Here is a 24,942-nt window from a genome sequence, read left to right on the forward strand (position 1 = left end):
AGGTACCCCAAAGTAGGCATGCCAAATCCATGTCCCCTGATCGGCCACTACCTCAAGAATGATGGTTGCATCCTTGTTGCGTCCTTTGTAATGTCCATTCCATGCTGTAGGGCAGTTCTTCCACTTCCAGTGCGTGCAATCAATGGAGCCAAGCATGCTCAGAAAGCCACAGTCCTTGTTCATCTCCAATAGTCTCGTCATGTCCTGAGCATTGGGTGCTCTCAAATACTTTGGACCAAACACTTCCACAATTGCCTTCGCAAATTGTTTGACAAAGAAGATTGAAGTAGTCTCTCCTATTGCCAAGTTGTCATCAATGGAATTTGTCGGAATACCATATGCCATTATGCGCAATGCGGCAGTAACCTTCTGCTCGGTGTTATGTCCAAGAGCTCGGGCACAGTTCCTCATTTGAATGAAGGACCGACCATGTTGCTTCATAGCATTGCAAACGTGAAGAAATAAGCCCGTGGACATCCTAAACCAGCATTGAAAGTACCTCTCTTGATAGTGAGGTCTTGGGGTAAAGTAGTTGCGCCGCAATCGGTTGCCTGCCTCTTTCCGTTCTCTCCATAGAAACTCACAACCAATAACCGAACCTCCGTGCTTCGGCCTCTTGTTGTGCATAATCACAATCATAGCAATATCTTCCTCCTTGGTCAAATCCAATTCCTCATCTGACGAGGAATCATCGTAATAGTTGGAGTCGCATGAACTCGTCTACAGTACAAAACTATCCATCAAGCTATAATTCTACAAATGCATAGAAAAAACGCAAATGAACTTTTCTTTTACCTTTATAGATGTTTGATCGGACACCTAGTGTGCAAGGAGGAGAAATCTGGCCGGCGAGTCGTCGGTGGCTTGCGGCTACTGGGAGGGGGTGTGCAACGGCCGCCGGAAGTGCTCCTTGACGTGGGGAAGCATGCTATGCATCCAGAACTTGGAGACGCCGCGTCGTTGCTTCCCAAATGTCACCGGACCTCTGCTTGGTCGCGGCGGTGGGGCGACCGGCTGTGGAGCTCCTGCAACCGCTAGTGCACCAAGTAGACGACGACAAATTGGTAGCGAATCGACGTGGCGGCCGCGGCATGGTCGGTGGCTAAATGGGGCTGGCGGCGGAGCGGCGAGGGCTGCGGGCAGCCGGAAAAGGGCGCGGCGGGGTAGGGAAGTACATCCGGGCGTGTGGCAGTGGCCTACGAGTGCTGCTGCAAAGCACCTTTTTTGGGCTAGCCGTTTATTTATTTTTTTGCAAAAAAATCTATTGAGCTGCTCTAAAAACGTCCTAAATGCCCAATAATATGGCAGGAGATGCTCCAATTCATCATTATCTCAAGAGATCATGTTGCTTCACTTGCTTGGAGTAATAAGCATTCTTGTTTGGAGGGGTTGTGGCTAAATAGCATTTGTTTGGAGGACATGTTGGAAAAAGGCTGAGCCCGCAGCGTCGCATCTAAAATCCCCCCGTCCCCGTTGCGAAGCCCATACCCGAACGCAGCACACAACACACCAGAGGCCCAGACTAAGCGGCGGCAGCAGCCTGCGGAAGCGAGCGAGAGAGGGGGGCAAGATGCTGTCGTCTTCCACGGCCCCCTCCCTCCGCCTCCACCACCACCAACCAGCCAGGCCCCGCCGCCGCCCGCCGGCCCCGGCGGCCTACCGCCAATTCCAGTCGCCCGCCGCGGCCTCCCGCCGCCACCTCCCCGCCGGGGCGGCCGTCCGCGCCCGCGGCGCCACCATCCGCGCCATCGACGCGGCCCAGCCGTTCGACTACGAGTCCCGCGCCGCGGGGCTGCTGGAGGAGCGGCAGCGCCTCAAGATCGCCATCGTCGGGTTCGGCAACTTCGGGCAGTTCCTGGCGCGCACCTTCGCGCGGCAGGGCCACACGCTCCTCGCCCACTCCCGCTCCGACCACTCCTCCCTCGCCGCCTCCCTCGGCGCCGCCTACTTCCAGGACCCGCACGACCTCTGCGAGTGCCACCCGGACGTCGTCCTCCTCGCCACCTCCATCCTCTCCGCCGAGGCCGTGCTCCGCTCGCTCCCGCTCCACCGCCTCCGCCGCAGCACGCTCTTCGTCGACGTCCTCTCCGTCAAGGAGTTCCCCAAGAACCTCCTCCTCACCTCCCTCCCGGAGGGATTCGACATCCTCTGCACCCACCCCATGTTCGGCCCGGAGTCGGCCCGCGACGGCTGGGACGGTCTCCCCTTCGTCTTCGACAGGGTCCGCGTCGGCGACTCCCCGGCCCGCCGCGCCCGCGCCAACGCCTTCCTCAACATCTTCGAGCGCGAGGGGTGCCGCATGGTGGAGATGTGCTGCGCCGAGCACGACGCGCACGCCGCCGAGACGCAGTTCCTCACCCACACCGTCGGCCGGATGCTCGCCACGCTCGAGCTCAGCTCCACCCCAATCAACACCAAGGGCTACGAGACGCTGCTCCGCCTCGTCGACAACACCTGCAGCGACAGCTTCGACCTCTACAACGGCCTCTTCATGTACAACAAGAACTCCACCGACCTGCTCAACCGCCTCGAGTCCGCCATGGACTCCGTCAAGAAGAGGCTCTTCGACGGCCTCCACGAGGTGCTCCGGAAGCAGCTCTTCGAGGGCAAGGCCTCGCCGCCCAACACCGCCACCACCGGCCACCACGCCGACGTGCACCGGAGGCAGCTCCTCCTGGAGGGCAAGCCCCCCTCACCCTCAGTGCCCACCCCCAACAACGTTACCGTCCCCAAGTAGCCTCCTCTCTCCCTCCCCTCCCCTCCCCCATGCCTGGCTTGCTCTGCTCCTGTGCTCCATGGTGATGTACTATGATCAATTTCACTTCTTTGCTGGTCTTATACATTGTGTTGTATTCTATTGTACCAGTTTGTATTTCTGCCAAGAGTGATTCCCCCATACGGGGAAAGAAAAGCTTGCACCGAATTATGGATGTATATGGGAATGATGAAATAAACCTGAATTGACATTGGAGTGTCATCAAGGAAAGATCAGGAGCAAAATTGGCCTGGCTTGTCTGCTGACAGTGAGGATATCTCGTGGATGATTTCATGTCTTAGATCAAAATCAGTGGGCTTTCTAACATTGGGATTTGAAAGTCCTTGTCGCCCCAAATATTTCGTCAGTGACCCCTCTGTTGTTGCGAGAGCGACATCGGACGAGGTTAGGTGACCATCTGCTAATCCACCTGTGCTCCTCTGTTCATTCGGTTGGTAATTTGGTTGGTAAGTTGCTTTCCTGACAGCGCCATTACTAGTGTGCCATCGAACGAAACTGTCTGCTATAATACATTGTTAATTACACATCATGGAAGCAGTAACCACTCCTGTCATGTCATATAGCTTGCTTAATACAATGTTTAGTCGGATGATCATCATTAAGCAAGCATGACATGGTCAGCAAGTCATCCAAGCAGCATTGGAACAACACATGATTTTTGCATATAACAGTGCAATTTGTGTGTGTGAAAAATTCAGACGTTTTAGAGGATCAATTTGTGCTGGGGAATCCGTCGATGATTTGCCAATACCAATCTGATTCTCAATTTCTCATAAACCATGCCTTAGAATTTAGGTCTTATTTTAGTGTATATATGATTTTTGTAGAAGCTATGGTTGCAATCATTGGATTGTTTGCCTCCCTTTTAGCCTTTATATACGAGGGATGATACTATCATATTCTTATGGATCGACTTTGCATCCGCTCCAACCTCCCCTTCCACTTCCACTCATTCGGATAGGAGTCGGCATCTTCTGTGTTTTCTATGTTGTATCCAAACAACTGTCTCTAGAGTTTCCATATTCTATGCACACTTGTATTTCTATAACATCATTAAGTTTATTTTTCTGTTCATGTTGTTTAGTTCCAAGGATCCAAAGATGCCTTTAGGGTTCCGGATAGAGTGATTCTCTTTCTGGAATGCAGGATTGCAAATAAATATAAATAAGTACGCCCTCAGTCCCATAATATAAGATCGTTTTGCAAGATATTTTAGCTTGCAAAACGATCTTATATTATGAGACCGAGGGAGTACTATCGAGATGCCATGGCTTCGGGTAAATAGAAGAATGAAAAGGAACGAAGACTTCTAAATCTGCAAATTATAAAACAAAAAGATTACTTTTATGACAGATTTTCCAAAGTTCCTATGTGTTAAGCTATTTCTTAGAAATTTCAACAAACTGATAACAATCTTATAAAACTTGTTTGGAATTCTTCAATCTCAAGAAACGGGACCAGGTAGTGGCGGCATTGTCAGGATCCCTGAAAATCCCTGAAGAAATGAACACTGCAGTTAACTGACGAACTCTGAAGATGTGTGCGCAACGGTTCGTCAGTTATCCGACGACCATTATGCCATGCCAGAGGGTTATATACATCGGACGGTCCAGATTCACACTTAGATCAGTGGAGTTTTACTCGACGTAATTCATAAACTCACCAGTGACCGTTTATCTTTGTTTACCTCTGTAATTCTGAACGTACAGTATAAGCCGCAAGCTGGAAATGAGAAGAAAGAGGAAAGTTATTCCTATCTTAATTAGTCGCTGTGGCCCCGTATCCACTCGATTTCGACTCAAATCATGGGCCATAGACCTGGCCATCCTCCGGGCCAGGCTGGGCTTCGGGCCGGGCCTGACCAAGCCCGAGGTAGAAAACTCAGGCCCAAGCCCGGCCCGGCCCGGCCGCCGGGCCTACTTTTCAGGCCCAAGCCTGACCCGTCACAGCAAAAACACACCGGGCCTCGGGCCTCGGGCTGGACCTCTTCAGTAAATGGCAGAAACAGTGGGCCCAGGCCCGGCCCGACCTAGTCTTCGGGCTCAAAACCTAGGCCCAGGCCCGGCCCGGGAGCAGCGTCCGGCCAGGTCGGGCCAGGTGGCCCATGGCCAGGACTAATGGGCCATCTCAACACAGTAGCGCATCCTGACAGGCATGTTTGCTAACTAAAAGTTACACAGCATGCTTTGTTCAAAACGAGCAGTTGCCTTGCCTGCATAACTTTGTTTTAAATTCCAACGAGTTCCTGCAATCTCATTCGAGGGACCATAAGAGCATCTGCAGCCGGGGGCCCCAAACACGCCTCAAACGTCCGGACGGGCCGTCCGATCACTTATCGGTCACGAAATTTCGATCCAGATGGACGCCTCAAATGGGCCTCAAACGCCCGGGCTAACCGGCACCCCTCATATCCAGCCCAAATTTATGGTGGATATGAGGGCATCCGGGCGCATCCGCCACATTGGACCCGACAGCCCGACCTCACATGAAAATGCACCAAATCCACCAAATCGACCTACCGGATCCATTTGATCTCTCCTCTCTTCTTCCTGCTCCTCGACATCCCTCTCGCCGCTCCACCACCGCGCGTGCTCCACAGCCGTTGCTAGCCTCTGCGCTGCCACCTTTGGCAGACCAGTCTTCTCTCCCGTCCTTGCCTCTGGGGACATCGTCGCCGGCCCGGACGCCATCGCGGTACGTCTGGCAACTCTCTGGCTGCGTCTTGCGCTCTGTGTGTTCGACACATTGTCTGACCGGATTATTTTTTAGATTTTTTTAGGGAAAACGATGAATTCTGATGCTTCGTCAGACGAGGAGTATGGACTGACGTAGCTTGATCAAATGATTCAAGATGGGTTATTCGATTCCTTGGATTCGGACGAAGAAGTGGACATGATCATGCAAGAGGAAATGGACCGACAGGTGGAGCATATTCTCAACTTCAAGGGCTCAATCAAAGGGAGAAGAGTGACCAATCGTGATAGGGTGTCTGAAGCACGGCTATTGCAGAAGGACTACTTTCCTCCGAACCCAACTTTCTCGGATGATCCATGGTTTCGTCGCCGTTTCCGCGTGCGGAAACCATTGTTCTTGTGCAATATGGAGGGAGTGCAGGCACACGATGACTACTTCAAGCTCAATAGGGATTGCTGGCCAACTTTCTTTCTCTGCTAAGAAGAAGTGCACTGCTGCTCTGAGGATGCTTCCACTTGGAACTGCCGCAGATGCCATTGGTGAGATGGTCAGGATGGGGGAAAGCACATGCATGAAGACTATTGTCAAGTTTCCCCGCGCCGTGGTACATGTGTTTGGAGCAGAGTATCTAAGAGAACCAAATGCGCAGGACACAGAAAGGTTGTTGGCTATTGGAGAGGCCAAAGGGTTTCCAGGAATGCTCGAATCAATTGATTGCATGCATTGGCAATGGAAGAACTGCCCCAAAGGTTTGCGGGGAATGTATCAAGGTCACACCAAAGAAGCCACCATCATACTTGAAGCGGTAGCATCACATGACTTATGGATTTGGCATGCTTTCTTTGGAATGTCGGGATCTCACAACGACATCAACATGCTTCAAAGATGTTCGGTGTTCAGGAGGCTTTGCAATGGGGAATCGCCCCCATGCAACTACACTGTCAACGGCCGTGAGCGCCACATGGGATACTATCTTGCCGACAACATCTATCCTCAGTGGACGGCGTTTGTGAACACTAGTAGAAAAAGGGTCAAATGTTCAGCTCATTAGTGCCGGTTTGAATTTGAGCCGGCACTAATGTGTCCATTAGTGCCGGCTCCAACGGCTAGCCGGGCCGCTCTCATTAGTACCGGTTCTTGCCAAACTTTTAGCACCGGTTCGTGCCACGAGCCGGTACTAAAGAGAGTGGTGGCAGGATGTTGTCAGACTGGGGCCCCTCCAGCACCTTTAGTACCGGTTCGTGCCTCGACCCGGTACTAAAGATCGTCCTATATAAACCCTTCGTCCACCCGCACTCTGTTCTTCCCCCTTTCCCCTCTCCCTCTCCTCTGTTCTTCCCTTCTTCCTCTCGAGCTCATCACAAATTTTGCCCAAAATTTATCAAGATTTGTAGGCCCCCATCCATTCAAATGATCACAAAGGTCAGCACTTTGTCCTTTCATCTCTCATTGCTAGATTAGCTCTTGCATTGGTTTATATATTGATTAATTGTGGGTTTTAGTAATTTGGGAGGAATTATATGTGGTAGTATTTGATTTATATGCAATTTGAGGTCAAAATAACACTTAGTTTGCATATGTAGGTGTGGTTTACTTAGTGCCTTCTAAATCTCCATTGTAACTACTGTCGATCGCCCGCACCGTCCCGTCGCCGGCACCACCTTGTGGTGAGCCTATTGTTCTTATCTTTTTATAAAAAAATTCATGTTTGTGTGATTTGGATATATAGTTACTCGTATAATTATGTTACCCGTACGTTGTTTGTTATACATAGTGTCATGGTTTTGATATCTGTCCCCGTTGGCCCTCGTCCGTGTTATGATTCGAATGTGGTATATTCTATTTTAAAATTATTTGTTGCATTTCGTGTTTATGACAAATTATGCCCATCAAGTTGACATAGATATTTTTATCTAGGAGGTATGTGAACCGGAAATTCCAACCGACCCTATTGTCGAGAGGTTAAATTTAGTTGAAAGTGAAAATGAGTATTTGAAAGAAAAATTGAAAAGAATTGAGGGGGAGAAGATGGAATTGGAGTTGCATGTTGTCGATGTCGTCGATGATCACAAGATCAAGATGGAGAAAATGCGCTTGAAGATTAGAAAGATTAGAAAATATGCCATTGATAGTGAGGCTTGGTATCATTACGTTGTTGGATCAATTGTTACCTTAGTTGCGATCTTGATCGCATTTGTTGTTGCATTTAAATGCTTTACCTAGAGAGTTATTTGTTTGTTGCATTTAAGTGTTGTATGAACTTTATGTATGAACTTGTATTAATTTGGTCTTTTCGGTGTTGTGTAATGAAGATGAGCCGACAATGGATGTACGATGACCGATGCTCTCCCGAGTTTATTAATGGCGTGCAAAATTTTCTGCTTGCGCCTGAGGCAAACAAGCGGGCGGATGGTTTTATGCCTTGTCCATGTGCTGGCTGTAAGAATGATCACAATTACTCTAAGTCAAGAACCATTCACGTCCACCTGTTTGAGTCCGGTTTCATGCTCCACTATAATGTTTGGACCAAGCACAGAGAAAAAGGGGTTATGATGGAAGACAATGAAGAAGAAGAGGAGGACGACAGCTATTCTGACCATGGGTTCCCTGAATACGATGATACAACAATGGGGGAAGAAGCTAAGCCGGCAATGCGGGAAAAAGCTGAAGAAGAGGCATCAGATGAGCCCGCTGATGATCTAGGTCGGGCCATTGCCGATGCAAAGAGAAACTGCGCAAGTGATTTGGAGAAGAAGAAGATGCAGCGCATGTTAGAGGATCACAAGAAATTGTTGTACCCGAATTGCGAAGCTGACAAGAAAAAGTACCACACTGGAATTGCTGCAATGGAAGGCATAGAATGGTGTATCTGACAAGGGATTTGGAAACTTGCTGGTAATGATAAAGAATATGCTTCCAAAGGACAACGAATTTCCCGAGAGTACGTACGAAGCAAAGAAGGCTGTTTGCCCTCTAGGGTTAGAGGTGCAGAAGATACATGCATGCCCTAATGACTGCATCCTCTACCGTGGTGAGTACGAGGATTTGAACGCTTGCCCGGTATGCGGTGCATTGCGCTATAAGATCAGCCGCGATGACCCTGGTGATGTCAAGGGCGGGCGCCCCAGGAAGAAGATTCCTGCCAAGGTGATGTGGTATGCTCCTATAATACCACGGTTGAAACGTTTGTTCCAAAACAAAGAGCATGCCAAGGCGATGTGATTGCACAGAGAAGACCGTAAGAAAGACGGAAAGTTGAGAGTACCCGCTGATGGGTTGCAGTGGAGAAAAATCGAGAGAAAGTACTGGGATGAGTTTGCAGGTGACGCAAGGAACGTATGGTTTGGTCTAAGCGCAGATGGCATTAATCCTTTGGGGAGCAGAGCAGCAACCATAGCACCTGGCCTGTGACTCTATGTTTGTATAACCTTCCTCCTTGGTTGTGCATGAAGCGGAAGTTCATTATGATGCCAGTGCTCATCCAAGGCCCTAAGCAACCCGACAACAACATTGATGTGTACCTAAGGCCATTAGTTGAAGAACTCTTACAACTGTGGAATGGAACAGGTGTACGTGCGTGGGATGAGCACGGACAGGAAGAATTTGACCTAAAGGGGTTGCTGTTCGTGACCATCAATGATTGGCCTGCTCTCAGTAACCTTTCAGGACAGACAAACAAGGGATACCGCGCATGCATGCACTGTTTGGATGATACCGACAGTATATATTTGGATAATTGTAGGAAGAATGTGTACCTGGGACATCGTCGATTTCTTCCGAGCAGGCATCCCGTAAGAAAGAAAGGCAAGCATTTCAAAGGTGAGGCAGATCACCGGACGAAGCCTCGCCACCGTACTGGTGCTGATGTACATGATATGGTCAAGGATTTGAAGGTAGTCTTTGAAAAGGGTCCTGGGGGACAACCTGTTCCGAATGACGCTGATGGACGCGCACCCATGTGGAAGAAGAAATCTATATTTTGGGACCTGCCCTATTGAAAAGACCTAGAGGTCCGCTCCGCAATCGACGTGATGCACGTGACAAAGAATCTTTGCGTGACCCTGCTTGGCTTCTTGGGCGTGTGTGGGAAGACAAAATATACACCTGAGGCACGGGAGGACCAGCAACGTATGCACGAAAAAGACGGCATACATCAGGGTCATGCCAGCTACGCTCTTACCAAAGAAGAGAAAGAAATCTTCTTTGAATGCCTGCTCAGTATTAAGGTACCGTCTAGCTTCTCGTCGAATATAAAGGGAATAATAAATATGGCACAGAAAAAGTTTCAGAACCTAAAGTCTCATGACTGCCACGTGATTAACTCCTCGAGATCGAGCCCATGTCTCCCCTTAGAGAGGAGGAAATAAAATGAAAATATGTCCGCGGCGAACCTTTGGTCAAGCCCGAGGAGGTCAAGAATCTCCCAAGAAGAATGTATGAATTGCATGATTGGTACATGAAAATTACCAAGAGTTCCAATCGAGAGTCCCTCATGGTGCAAGTCAAGGAAGAGCATTACTTCCATAAGAAACCTCTGTCCGTTGAGTATTCAGAACTATTTCAGTTATTCAATCAAGATACACTCGACAAATCTATCGTCAGTTGCTATTGTCTGTAAGTGATTTCTTTCTGTAATTTAAGTCTCAAGCTAGCTGTAGTGCTCATTGATCGATCATTACTTGTAATTATCCTCACTATATATTCTTTTCTGTGGTATTATGTAGGATGAAGATGTATGAAATGAAAAAAGCTGGACGCTATGGCATTGGGTTCATTGACCCAAATACCATTAATGAACACACATGGAAATTGGAATGGTGTAAAGCAGATGTAGAGAAAAACATGCTAAAGTTCTTGAAGTGCCTCAATACCAATGAAGATATACTACTTCCTTACAACTTCCTATGAGTCACACTGTCTTGTACTACAAATTCTGTTTTTGCTTACTAGCTAGCTAGATGTTGATTAGTGTTATGCACATGCCCGCTTAATTAAGACATGCAAACGTGTGCGCATGCAGTTACCACTGGATCTTGTTAATTATTAAAGTTGAAGAAGGAACAGTTGAAGTACTGGACTCACTACTTAAAAAAGAAAGTGACTTCACCATCTTGAAGGGGATAGTCGACAGGTAATTTCAATCATTATTAACTATATCTCGACCTATTTAGTTCGTCATTTTCCTGATATCAACTATTTAATAACCCTTATTCATTTTCTTTGCCGGCGGGCAGGGCTTGGGCAAAGTTCATCAAGGTGACTCCAGGCAAATGGCGACAAAAGCTGTTTTGGTATCGACCCAAGGTAAGTAATTAAGTAGTACTAGCTAGCTACCATCTCTTTAATTCTTGTTTCAATACCATTAATTAATTATCATGCTTGATTAATTATTACCTGATTAAATTCTATTCTCATAAAGGCCCTGAAGCAGGCACCGGGGACTGAAGTGTGTGCATACTACATTTGCCAGAACATTCGCATGATGGCGTTCGAAAGGAGCAAATCTGATAGACAGCAATGGGTACGTTTGATAGAACACTATTCACAATTTTTACATGATTATCGATATCTAGTCACATAACTAATACACATGCATATTGATCTCCTTCTTAACAGTTCAAAGACGTGCGGGAGAAGCTCCTACCAACGGAGCGCATACGAGCACTTCAAGAGGAAATAGCGGGATTTTTGCTCGACCAAGTCATAGATCCCAAAGGAGAATACTATTACCCACTACCGCCCCCATGAACCACTCTCAATTGTCATCGTGCTCCGAAGGCACCAAGGCAACATGTAGGAGAAATTGTATATATATACATGTGTATGTGTGAATAATGGTGGTTGTGAGACATTCGATGATATATATATATATATATATATATATATATATATATATATGATTGGTTCTACGAGAAATTATATATATCTATATATATGCATAACGTGTACAATATGTAGTATCGTAAAATACCAGCAAACGAAAAAGAATTAAATGCAAAACACAAAATTAAAGAAAAAGAAATCACGAATCCAGAACCCCCCAACATTTTAGTACCGGTTGGTGTTACCTGCCCCCGGCGCTGGCTCGTGCCACATGCTGGCCCTTTAGCGGCGGTTCGTGCAGAACCGATACTAAAGGGGGGACCTTTAGTCCCCACCCTTTAGTGCCGGTTACAGAACCGGCACTAAAGGCCCTTACGAACCGGTGCTATAGCCCGGTTCTGCACTAGTGGAAGACCACATCTGTACCACATAGCAACAAACAAAGCCACTTCGCAACAATGCATGAAGCAACTAGGAAAGATGTGGATAGGGCATTCGGAGTGCTTCAAGCTCGTTGGGAATTGTTCGTGGAGCTGCAATGATGTGCGAATCAGAAACTTTGTGACAACTCATGACATGTTGTGTTATTTTGCGCAATATGATTGTCGAGGATGAGGGTGATGATGTAGCCCAAAACAATGATTTTGAAGCACCCGGAGAACAAGTTCAAATCTTGGAAGATGAAGATGCAGCTTAGCTTATGAACTTTCTGCAGATGCATCAGAATCTCCGAGATTATCAGGTGCACACGATGCTAATCAATGAACTTGTGGAGCATATGTGGACCCACAATAAAAAAAAAGAGCTAATGTTTGAGTTGTGCACTTAAATAAACTTTATGTCACAAGACCTATGTATTTTTGATACCAACATTTGTTACTTACGTTCGACATTGACGTGTATGATAGGTGTGCAAGGGTTTGCATGAATTTGAAGTCCGGATTTAAGATATGTGTATGTCAGGCACAAGATATGAGGGGCTGGAAGACACAGTCTGCAGACGCGCCCGCCGGTGTATAGGGGGTGGATTTATCAAGTCCGGCTGTAGATGCTTTAAGACCCTTTACAGAAGAAGAATCTCATAGTATAGCTTGTTTGGAAGCTCTTTAATCTCAAGACACGGACGGAACCACGCATGGAGTGGTGGGCTGGTGGCATACTTCGTTCAAACCAACGGACAATAGGGGTCTGCCCATGCGAGCTGTAGTTGCCTTTGGATATTAGTACAACTTGTGTTTTTTTGAGAATCACCGGGGGGGGGGGGGGGGGAGCTCCCCCACCTGAATATATTACTCAAAGGACTGCCGAGGCAGTAAGTACAACATTACATAGGCACGGTGCACCGTGCAGAGAGGTAGGAACTCCACGAGAAGACGTCCTCCTTGTCCTATGGTAGCACAAGACGATGAGACCAAAGATCCAGAGCGGAAATAAGGTTTCTAAGGGTTATTACAGAACTTTGATCAATCGTCCTAAATACCATGTCATTTGCGAGCAGACCAGATCATCCATAGCAGGGCCAAGAGGACTGAAGGCCATGTGGAGGTGGGGAGGTGAGGAGGGGTAGCGACATCCCAGAGGTCTGTGATATCGTCAGACTGGGGCAGAAGGCCAAAACGTTGCCAGATCCTATTGGCGAGAGGGCATGAGATGAATAGGTGGCTGGAGTCTTCTGCTAGCCTCGCATACCGAGGGCATATATCTAAGGCGATTATATGTTTGTGTGCAAGGTTGCACCTGGTGTTGAGGCGATCTTTGAAGAGCAGCCAAGCGAAGACTTTGAGCTTCCGAGAAATCTTTGCGGACCAGATGAGCGGAGCATGATGATCGTGATCTGGCTGCTCCATGAGGGCGGCGTATGCATGTTTGGTGGAGAAGGCAATGCCATGTCGAAGGAACCGTTGGTCTTCCCTAGCCGAAGGCATGAAGTCCTGCAAAACAGCCACAAGCGAGACAAGTTCTTGTTCTACCGTGAGAGAGAGACGGTTACGGAGGTTAGCTTGAATACCGAAATGTAGAATGTTAGCCACTTTAACCAGCTTTAGAGTGGAGTGGGAGAATAAGTGGGGGAAGGTAGTGGCCAAGGGTTGTGGAGTCAACCAGGTATCTAGCCAAAAGTAGGTGCGTGAACCACTGTTTGTTAACACAAATGTTATATTTTGTAGAGAGGCGAGCTGTTGTGAAATTGTGCGGCAAAGGAAAGAGGTTTGCGGGGGTGGGGAGACTAGAGCATTAGGGTGTTGGAGATCTAACCATTCTAGCCAAGGGGTTTGTGTAGTGGAGAGGGCTTTGGCAGTGAATTTCATAAGAAGGCAGTTGTTTTGTACATGTAGGTTTTTGAGCCCTAAACCACCGTATTTTTTGGTAAGCAAACATTTTTCCAAGCAATAAGACATTGAGCACCTGAGCAAGCATCCTCACCTGCCCAAAAAATGCTCTCCTCAACGAGTCCAGAGTTTTGATTGTTTTCTTTGGGATGCGGAACACAGACATGAAATAAACGAGGATTGAATCCAGGACAGAAGAGATGAGGATGAGCCGATCACCTTTATCAAGAAGCTTGGCACGCCAGCCAGAAAGTAGTTTCCTAGCTCGTTCTAGCAGAGGATTGAAGATATTAGTGAGATGCCTGGTGGGGGCGAGGGGGAGTCCTAGATAAGTTTGCGGGAAGGAGGCGCAAGAGCATCCCATGGCCAGGGCGATGTTAGTAGACGTGGTTTCGTCGGTGTGTAGGGTGGCTAGGGTAGTCTTAGCAAAGTTGATGGTGAGACCGGTGGCATGTGCAAAGGTGTTTAGGATGTTTTTGAGGGTTGAGGCGGCGGCAGAGGAGGCGGCTGCAACGATGAGCGTGTCATCGGCGTATTGGAGGACAGTGGGAGGCAGGTGGGAGAAGATGGGATGGTGGAGTGCAGAGTTAGAGTTTTGGAGGATGAACTGTTGAAGGAGATCGGCGACAATAAGAAAGAGGTAGGGAGAGACTGGGTCGCCCTGCCTCAAACCATTTTTGCATTGGATCCATTTGCCCGGAACCCTGTTCAGGAGAATGGCCGTTTTGCCGGTGAGGAGGATGTTTTGGATCCACCGGCGGAAGGTGGAAGAGAAACCCCGTATTGCCAGAATTTTTTGTAGAGCAGGCCATGCGACAGAGTCGAAAGCTTTTCGGAAGTCCAACTTGAATACCATGGTAGGTTTTTTGCAAGAGTGGCAAGAGCTAACGAGATCGGCTGCGAAGACAAAGTTTTCAGCGATGTTTCTACCAAAAATGAAGCCGGTTTGATTGCCATGAACTAACATAGGAATGAATGGTTTAAGACGAGATGTGATAACTTTTGCAACAGCTTTGATCGGGCAATTCTGCAGCGAGATGGGCCTAAAAGCGTCAGGGGAGGTCGGCGTGTCCTTCTTAGGGAGGAGGGCAATGTGGGCACGGTTTAGACGTTCAGTGTCTGCGATACCTTGGTGGAAATGTGAGAAGAAAGGTAGAACAAGGTTTTTGACTAATGGCTAGAACGATCTATAAAAAGTAGGTCCAAAGCCATCCGGTCCCGGGCTGGCTTGGGGGTTCATAGTGAGAAACGCAAGCTTAATTTCATCTTCGGAGAAGGGTGCATCGAGGGCGTGGAGTCCATGCACCGTGTGAGGGTATATAAATTTTAGATCAAAGGTCCAGGTTGTCAGGCCTGGGGTGCCAATTAGAGAGACAAAGAAGTCTCTGAGGATTTCCGCTTTCTGAGGATGCGCAGAGTATTCGGATCCGTCACGTGTGAGGGTGAAGATTTTGTTCTTACACAGTCGTTGAGAGGCTGATATGTGAAAGAACTTGGTATTTCCCCCTGCGTGGATAGCGCGAGAGACTTTAGCACACTAGCGCCAATATGTCATTTTCTCGTGGATGGCACTCTTGAGCAAGGAGATGATGATTTTGCGAGTGAGCGACTCTGGCTGAGTTAGGGGTCTAGTTTCTTCAACGAGGTCTAGGGCTGTGATTGTAGCTTGGCAGCGAGCCTCGCGTAGGTGGGTGGGGATACGAGGACGTGCCCAAGTCTTAAGACGGGCACGAGATTTTTTGAGCGCAGAGACGAGGGAGGCAGTGGCATTGGTTGGCGATGAGGGCTGTGCAGCCCAAATTTGAGCAACAATGTCCTTGCAGGGCCGGGAGTTGGCCCAGGCCGCTTCGAATTTGAAAAAGTTGGATCGAGGGATGGAGGTGGTGACGTGGATGAGGAGTGGAACGTGATTGGACGTAAAGCGAGATCGAGAGGAAAGGGAAGTGTTAGGGAAAGCATCTGCCCATGCAAGGTTAAAAAAGACGCGATCTAGCCGTTCTAGGGTGGGGGAGGCACGGTTATTGGACCAAGTGAACCTGCGGTCCAGTAAAGGCAATTCGATAAGTGCTAGGTTATCTAAGGTTTGGTTGAACGCGTTGGTTTCGGCGGGGCGGAAGGCGGTGTTATTTTTTCGGAGGGGAAACAGATGAGGTTGAAGTCACTGGCGATGAGCCATGGGGTGTCATCGGGTTGTGCGATTGAGACGAGTTCGTCTAAGAACGCTAACTTGAGAGAGCGCGAGGAGGGAGCGTAGATGTTAGTAATGGCAATGTGGTGGGCGCAGGCAGTTGATTGAAGGATTAGTGTGGAGGAGAAGGTTAAATGGGAGAAGGACACAACTTGGAAGGACATAGAGTTGACGGCCGAGATGGTGCCACCCGCGGTTCCGACAGCTGGCAAGGAGAAAACTTGGTCAGCCTGACGTGGTAGGAAGGATTTTGCTTTACTGTCGGAGAGAGAGTCGATTTTTGATTCTTGTAAGAGCGTAATGTGCAGTTTTGTTGCGATTAGTTCGGATAGCACGTCAGAGCACTTGTCGTTATCACCAAGTCCTCGTACATTCCAAGAGCAGATTATAAAGGCGTCATTACTCATTAAGACCGATCGAGCACCAACAGACAGAAATGGGATACAGCTGGCATACAGTCACAAAGGCTACAGGTGAGGCCAGAAGTAGCATTGGAACATGCGACATAGGAAGCGAAAACCAAAAGAACAGCGATCTAACATTGTCATGCAGAAAAGCTAGGTGAGGCAGAGGTCACGCCGTAACTCCAGGGTGGCGAAGAGAGCTGATCATGGAGCGGCGTCGTCACCAGAGGCAGCATCCTCGGAGCCAAGGATGGCATCCAGCTGCTCGTCGTCAGCGCCGTAGAGCAGAGCAATGGCAGCAAGGTCCTCGGAGGAGGCAGGAGGGGCGTCGGGCTCGTGGAGGCGTGCCTCCTGGATAGCACGGCCAATGGCCGTGTCGACATCCGCAGCGGAGAGGCGAGCAACCTTGGCCTTGACGGCTTTAGCAAGCATGGGGGAGTAGGTGGCTTGCTTGCCAGCGAGCCGCGCACTCCGTCGCAGCTTGTCCTTGGAGACGGACTGATCGCGCTCTGACTTGCGGCGCGCCTTGCGAATGATGCACTCGTGGGTGTCCAGGTCCTGCAGGGGGAGGGCTGCGTCCAAGGGTACATCAGTCAGTGGCAGATAAGCAGAGGGTGAGAGATTAGATTGATTGAGCACGGGGAGGGTGGTAGATTGGTTACCAGCAGCACGGGAGGACTCGCCCGCGGTGAAAGTGAAGAAGGGAGGCGCAGCAGGTGCGTCTGCAGGAGTGGGGACCGTACAGAACGCAGAGGCGGTGGACTGAACCAGCGGGCCCGCGGCCAGAGGAGCGACAGCCAGGTTAGTGGACGGGCTAGGTGGCACCACGGCACCCACCTGGGCAATCGGGTGTATGACAGGTGGGGCATGAGTGTCGGAAGGGAGTGCATGCACCACGTCTAGCGAGTCTGAAGCGGCATGCAGGAGCGGTGCATGCATGTCATCCGAGGCGGCCGAATCGTCGTCGGAAATGATGAGATGCTGGCGCCGGGAACCATGGAGGGTGAGAGGTGAGGCCAGAGCTGACTGGTTTGTGTCGGTTTCATGAGACTCAGAAGGGGCATGGGGGGCGACCGGCCTAGTGCCACCGTAGGTGGGATCGGCGTGCCACCCCGCACGTATCACAGAAACGACAGAAGCAAGGTGAGCAGGGGAGAGCGGCCGCGGAGAGGCCCGCTGAGAGAGAGGAGCAGAGTCACCATCAGAGGAGCCATCACTGAACGGGTTGGCACCATCACCGTGGTGCCAGCGGGAGACCTCCACAACTTTGGCGATCTTAATCTCGTTTATGGGTGGGATCTGAATGACAATGCCTGGAGGGGCTGGCTTGCCAGATTGGAGAAGGAAGAGGGCACGGACCGATGTGTAGTCGATACCGTGGAGGCAGAAGTCGTCAATGGCGCACACGTCACTAAGGAAAGTGAGGGCGAAGCGTATGCCATCCTCATGCCATAGCTCATGTGGAAACTCAGGGACTTCGACCTCAGCAAGGTCAGTGTATATGGCAATGGAGCGGTCGACGTGCTCGACCGACTCAATAGTGATAGAGTTTCCCTCGAACTCGATGGGGCTGTGGCTGAGCACGTCATTGCGTGCAGCCGGTGTGTGAAAGGTGAGGCAGGCGATCCCCCTCCAGGAGCCGCCCATGATAAAGGCAGGGTTTCCGCAAGTGTGCTGGATGGCTCGACAGATGAGGGGAGTGGGGTTGGGGACTGGTGTGCGAAGGTGGACGAAAGCAAAGCGACGCGGGAAGTGAACGAGACAAGGAGGAACTGCGACTAGTGGCATGTTTCCATAGGGAGGCAGCAGCCCGGTCTCATGGGCCGGACGGGGCAGTTCCTCCTCAGTGTCTGTCTCGAAGATGTGAGACGAGGCTCTGGTGTATTGTGAGGTGAGGAAAACGTCGGCGAGCCGGTCCCTCAGTTCCTGTGTGTCGAAGGGTGGAGAGTGCGTGTGGTTGAAAGCTGGTGGGAGTGAGGTAGGCGTGGGTGGAGGTGCAGAGGATCGTGGTAGGGAGGGAGGTGGCGGAGGTGGTGGGGCGGAGCCGACCGGAGTGCCGTGGAGGATGAAAGGTGAGGGGACGCAGAGAGCGGGGAAGGGTTCGGAGAGGATGATGGGGGCGTCACCGATCATGAGTGTGTGGGATGCGCGAGTCGCCGTTGATGAGGAGCCGGCGGAGTCCATGTTGCGAGTGCAAAAAGCTGGATTAGGTTGAGAATGGAAAGCGTCGGGGAGGGGAGGGAAGATGGGCCAGATGCGCCTGTACCTGCAGTCACGGCTGCGGTGGCCGTTCCTCCAGCAGCGAGCACAGTGGACTGGGTCACGGCAAGCTTCGACGAGGTGATCTAGAGGTAGGCAGCGGAAGCAGCGCTGCTTTCTTTGTGTTGGAGGAGAAGTGTGAGAGCGTCGATGCGGTGGGGGGAGACGACAAGGGGTTATATAGGGGGGGGGGAGAGGGTGCTGGTGGCTGTGATCGAGGGGGGAGGAGAGAAGGGCATCTCTGTACGAGCTCGTCGGTTTGTGGTTGGAATGCACGGGTGACACATCCGCCGTCAGGGCGGCTGGGCCCATTGCGTGTGACATAGAGCGAGGGGGCGACAGGCAGGGGCGTGGTGACCGAGCGGCCGTCGTAGGCTGGGCAGAGGGATTAGGCTTGATCATGAGGTCTAGATGCTGGTCATGGGTAGCGGGAGGGGTCTGTGGCGACGGGCAGGCGTGCGGACTCGTCGGGTCGTCGGTTCCCAAGGCGAGATTCGCTGCAGATACGTTCATCGGGGGCGCGCGTGGGGCGACAGGGGGCGGCGCAGACGTGCCCGGATTAGACGCGGGGCGGGCAAGCAGCTCGTCCAAAATTGGCACGAACAAAGAGACAGAGAGTAGGTTCTGGGGGCTCGCGCCAGCTCCATCCGCATGCGCCGAACCAGGAGCAGCGTACGGATCTTTTGATAGATTTGGTGGGGAAGGGGGCGCCACACCGCCATCATGATGCATGGGGTGGGCAGCGGTGCATGCGCAGCAGGGCGGACGTGGTGCAAGCGTGCGACCGAGGTGGGCTGCAGTGTCGTGCGGGACTGGAGATGCCGACGCTCAAAGGGGCCAAGAATGGAGTCTGATCGAGGGGGCAATGTAGGGTAAGCAAACTTAGTGTAATGATGGAAAAAACGACTGCAGTGAGCAACGACTTGTTCGAGCTGGTCAAAGAGGAAGATCCGAAACCCTTCAAAACCTATGGACCCCAGATTGAGGATTTGAATTTTAATTGAGCGGGAGAGGACGCTAGACTTGTACACATGCTCATGAACTTTGACTGCTAGAAAATCTTGTTTGACCGAAAAGCAGTGGTTTAGGGCAGATTCTACTAATAGTGGATTAGGTCTAACATTAATTGGTAGGAAGGTGACCCAAAACAAATGCGTGTGCTGGGTGTAATTTGCATGTGGTGTAAGCTGGCAGGAGCGGATAACATTAAACATACGATAGAAAAAGCTTATACCAGGTCGTTGACGACGCTCCTTAGAGAGAACAATAGTTGTGGACGCAGGTGGCAGCAGAGCAGGATCGACTGCCGTCGGCGAGGAAGACGTAGGTCCGGAAGAGGACGGCGAGGCCGACTCCGATGGTGAGCATGAAGCACGCCCCGTAGGCGCAGGCCAAGGGAAGCAGAGCAGAATGCCCAGCTTGTGAAAGTCACCCATAGAAGCGATGAGCGCGGCAACGTCAGGCGAGGCCACAGTGAAGGAGAAGCAGGACTCTCCGTCGTCCGTGACGTTGAATTGGTGGTGGATGCCGCCGAATAGGCAAGCTAGGATGAGACCCATCATGGTGGCGTCAAGGGTGAAAGGGAACAGTATGACGCGCGCATCCATGCGGCATCCATGCGGTTGGTTTGGTGGACGCTGGGAGACGAGCGAGCGACATTGTGCCCATGCTATGCTTTCAAAGTGGAGACCCAGATCCTCTGGAATTTGGAGCAGGTGAGCCAACGGCATGCATGTGGCAGTGTGGGGGTGGAGAAGGTGGGATCGGAGGTAGGGTTCTCACAAAAGAGAAGGAGTATGCGCGGAAGCGGAGTGTGGATTGTGCGAGGATGATCTCTGCTATACACGCAGAAGCAACATGGAAGCGATAAACGAGGGGAGAGCATTGGGCAACGAAGAAATCAGCGGCAGCACCGCCAAGAACAGCCTGAAGCAGAGCGGCGACGATAGTGGCATCAAGGAGGCGGTTGGAGTAGTGAAAGACGATGTAGAGCGGCGAAGCGAGGTGGATGGCGGGGGTGGTGATGTCGAGGCGGAGGTAGTATGTGGCATCATCCTCGAACTCCAAGCCCATGGCATTGCCACAACCCAGGAAGCAGCGGAGCGCAACCTGCCCGGCTTTCACATAAGGCGGGTCAAAGAATGGCGATGGTGGAGGAGCTACTGTGGGGAGGAGCTCGTCTAGAGGACTGGTGGCTAGAGTTGGCTCCGGCGAGAAGGTGGCCGGAGGTTTTTCGGTGGCTGGTGGTTGGTCCTCCTTCGGTGAGATGGAGGAGGGGGGAGCGGGAGCGGGAGCCATCCTCCCTCCACCACATTTGTAACTGATCCTCCTATTTTAATCGTTATCTAACACGGCTGTTTGGATCTAGTAGTATGTTTCGCCCCCCGGCGCCTAGTGGGAAGAAGCCGCCGCACTAGCGCCATTCAGGTGATCGGTCCGGCACGAGGCCCAGGCAGTTTGATGTGTTCCAGGCGCTTCGTGTGTGGAGTAGGATGTTTGTTTAATAACCATCGCGTTTTACTGCGTGTATGGTTAGATGTTTTTATTAAGTTTTATTTAGTAGTGTATACATACATAATACATGTACGTATTTTATTGGAGTAGGTTTCATGGCGAACAATTATTTGTCTATCGCCATGGTGACACGGCTGCATATTTGCTCCTCTACGTGACGACATTATCCTGACGGCCTCCTCCGCAGCCCTTCTTCAGCAGATTACTCTCCGGCTGCGTGACGAGTTCGCCATCAAAGACTTGGGTGCTCTACATTATTTTCTTGGCATTGAGGTTGTTCGGCGACCGGATGGCTTCTTTCTTCATCAGCAGAAGTATGCGCACGAGCTCCTTGAGCGTGCTGGCATGCTCAACTGTCACCCTGTTGCTACTCCTGTGTAGAAGACTTGCTAGCACGGGTGTGAAGGAAGGAAGGGCAGGAGAGCAATTCCATGTCGATTGTAGCACGAGACAGGTCGACATGCAGCAGAGCACACGAGACAGGTCATAGCAAGGGTCATGCTCGTACGAGCTTGCACGTGCCGGCCGGATCGATCTTGTCTTTGTCACCCCAAGATTTTCTTCCGTGTGTTTGTTGTGAGAAAGCCACACGGAACGAGGCAATGAGCTTGTTTAACTCGTTATTATATGTGAACGGTCTCATATTAAAGCTCGGCTCGACTCGTTAGTCATCAAGTTTGAGTCGATTGAGTCCAGTCATGACCTACTCAGCTTAGCTGGCGAGTTTCAAGTTCAACTTCCAGCCCTATGCTTCCTGATAGCTGAGCATGGTCTGTAAGCAAGCATGCATGGTCTGTTAAGTCATCCAACCAATATTGGAACAACACATTATTTTCACATATAACGGTGCAATTTGTGTGGAACATTCTGTGTGTGTGAAAAATTCAGACGTTTTAGATGATCAATTTGTGTATGGGGATTTGTCGATGATTTGCCAATAACAGTCTGCTTTTTCAGAAACCATGCCTTGGATTTAGGTCTTTTTTTAGTGTGTGATTTTTGTAGAACTTGGATTCCAATCATTATTTTGTTTTTCCCTCCTTATATCCACCGGATTGTAGTACTAACGTATTCTTGTGGATCGATTTTATATTCGCTCCACCCTATCTTTCCACCGATTCACATAGGAGTCAAGCATCCTTTTGTGTTTTCTATGTTATATCCAAATGATTATTTCTTCAGTTCCCCTATTCTATGAACACTTGTAATTCTATATAATTGTTCTATTCATGTGGTTATGTTTCAACGATCCAAAGATGCCTTTAGGGTTCCAGATAGGAAGGCAGGATTCCAACAATAAATAAATGAATAGATAAGTTCTGTTGAAATGCAATGGCTCTAGCCTCTAGGTAAAAGTAAAATAGAACGAAAGAAGACTTGAAAATGCAAATGGTAACAAAATAGTATTTTCATGAAGCATAGGTCCAAGCTCAGCTTAGATTTTCCATAGTTCCTGCAATCTGACCCTTTATAGAGGAAGAAAATGATAAAACTTCACTCTCAAGAAACCAGGTGGTAGTTGAATGTTTGCGAGCTTCAACTTACACGCGGCATACTTTTGTCCAAACAAGCGGCGGCCCATGCGTGCCATGGTTGCCCTCGGATAAGATAAAATAAAACAAAGAGAGCAAAGAAAGGAAGGCTTGGAAATCTGTAAATCACGACGAATGGGTATTTCCATGAATCACGAGTCAAAGCTCATATCAGATTTTTCCAAAGTTCCTACGCGTTGAGCAGAGTTTCTGCAATCTCATCCCTACGACCATAAGACCCTTTAGAGAAGAAGAAAAAAGATAGAAATCTTTGTAAAACTTTGTTTGCAAGCTCTTCAATCGCAAAGAGTCAAGACACGGACATCATGTAGTGGTGGCATGCTTTGTTCAAACAAACAGTGATCCATCCATGCGAGCTGTCATTTAGAAGACGTGCTTGCACGACTGAAGCAGAGGAAGGGCAGGGCCGCATGCAGGAGAAGGAACAGTTCCCATCTCGAGCGGAGCACAGCACGCAAGCCGGCTCATAGCAGGGTCATGCATGCTCTGCCTTTTCCGGTTTGCCATTTGAGTTCCATCCATGTAGCACGACCTGCAATTAGCGCATCGCGGTCCAATGCATTTCGGGCAAAAGCAAACCCGGTTGATACACGGGATATCTACCAACCGATCGGGAGTTCTACCCATATTCATATTAACTGTCGGTGATTTAGTACGATTTTAGTACTGAGATCAGTTGTCCGGCACTTGCATCCACTGGTTCAGCGGACCTGTTGAAGTTGAGAAGCATCATATTGGCCGAGCACACCAGGGAGTTGTTCAATTAGAGTTAACGGGGGACATACATGCTGCGTTTGCCGCGGTAACCTGAGAAGAAATTAAGCTGATGTACTATAGACTTGACGTCGTGAATTGTTTGATTTGTAAGTAAATCATGAGCAACGCGGCTTGTCTGCGAGGCAGGATCTTTTTTTGTTTGTTGTTGTTTTCTCCCTCTCGTGCTTGAATCTCTTGTTGTTTTTGTTAGAAATATTAGCACTTTTTCGACTAATCTAATCCACGAGTAAATGATAAGCATGGCAAATATGTTATGCATCTCATACCGAAACCTAAGCATGTGAGCATGTACAGTACATAAAACCGAAACATTTATGAACAGCATATATACGGCCAGCACATGTACAAGCAAATAGGGAATGAACGAGTCATACCCTCCGGTTGGCCAGGCCAACGCGGCTGCGGCAGCGGCAGCCTCGGCATCGGTCGAGGCCTTCTTCTTGGCGGCTTCGTCGTCAGCCATGGAGTCGATGCAGGGGCAGTAGTGGAAGCAGAGGCGGACGGAGACAGATCGAGAACAGTCACGTCGAGACGCTCCCAAAAACCTTATTGCCGTTCTCCCGGGCAAGATCTCGAACGACAGGGTTCCGGAGGCACCTGCTCTCCCGACCAACCGTGCACACGGTCGTCGGGATGGGATCGCCGGAGGCAGCACAGTGAGAGGAACAGTAGATGACGGATAGGGTTGTACGAGAGGGAGTGAGTGAACTGAGTTAGGGTTCACTCCACTGGCCAGCGCCTTCTTATAGGCCGTCGGGTAGATGGGCCTGGGCTCACAGTGGCACTTCCGTAAGCGACTCGTCAATTAATCCAAGATTAATTAACCATTCCCGCAACCCGCGGCGCGCATGCGCGTGTGACGAGGCGAGGCGAGGCGGAGGAGGAGCGCGCGTGTACAACTCCTATTCCCAAGCTCCCAATAGCAAGTGATGGAGCAGCCCTTATAAACAGGTCTCACTCTTCTTACTGTAGCATTATGGTACTAAACTTTCCACACTTCCCACCACTTGCCGTACACATGCATGGGCCTTAGAGATTAACTAAGGATTATTGTCTTATATGGGCCTAAGCCAATCCACAATCCATCAATCCCCCACCAGATGTCGAGCCACATAAGTTTGTCAACTGTTCCAAACAATGTTTGATATACCAGAATTTTCAGCGGAGACTGTTAAGTTGAACTTCCATCTAGAGCAATAGGATTAGACTTCCTCACAACTGAACAATGGACTATGCCTTGAATTGTTAGTTTGGCGTGCAGAGGTTTCGCCTATTGTCAGCTGATACGTGGCTGCCGAAGGCTAAACCCCACGGGTGGAGCTTATTAGTCATACTCCGTACCTTCTGATGAGCTTCCTAGAGATCACCCAATCTCATAGAATGTGACCAGCAGTCGGACTCACATAGGTGTGTTTCTCCAAAGAATGCTCTGTAGGTTAGCATCTTGCTTTCATAAGCTTTGGAATAAATTAAGACAAAAGTCAGCCTGCCTTACAGAATTGAGAGTATTATGCATCTCCAACGGAGTGGGTTAATTAAGGATACTCTCCTCGGTTGACCGCTGGATTGTTTTCCCAGATCCTAATTCACGGGATCTCTGATCACATAGGTTGGGTTACCCCCATGG

At 49.8% G+C, this 24,942-nt stretch overlaps 1 protein-coding gene across 1 annotated transcript; it reads left to right on the forward strand.

Annotated features, from left to right (window-relative positions):
- The first annotated feature begins 1,473 nt into the window (after positions 1-1,473).
- LOC109758438 (arogenate dehydrogenase 2, chloroplastic) lies at positions 1,474-2,986 on the forward strand. Its single transcript, XM_020317297.4, has one exon. It carries the CDS (start codon positions 1,571-1,573, stop codon positions 2,735-2,737), a length of 1,167 nt encoding a protein of 388 aa, XP_020172886.1. The 5' UTR covers positions 1,474-1,570; the 3' UTR covers positions 2,738-2,986.
- The last annotated feature ends 21,956 nt before the right edge of the window (positions 2,987-24,942 follow it).

This window comes from Aegilops tauschii, chromosome 7, assembly GCF_002575655.3.
Source record: "Aegilops tauschii subsp. strangulata cultivar AL8/78 chromosome 7, Aet v6.0, whole genome shotgun sequence".
Lineage (NCBI taxonomy): Eukaryota > Viridiplantae > Streptophyta > Magnoliopsida > Poales > Poaceae > Aegilops > Aegilops tauschii.

Bases quoted from the DNA above. Each gene is read 5' to 3' on its own strand.
- LOC109758438 (XM_020317297.4), top strand. From the start codon at position 1,571: ATGCTGTCGTCTTCCACGGCCCCCTCCCTCCGCCTCCACCACCACCAA.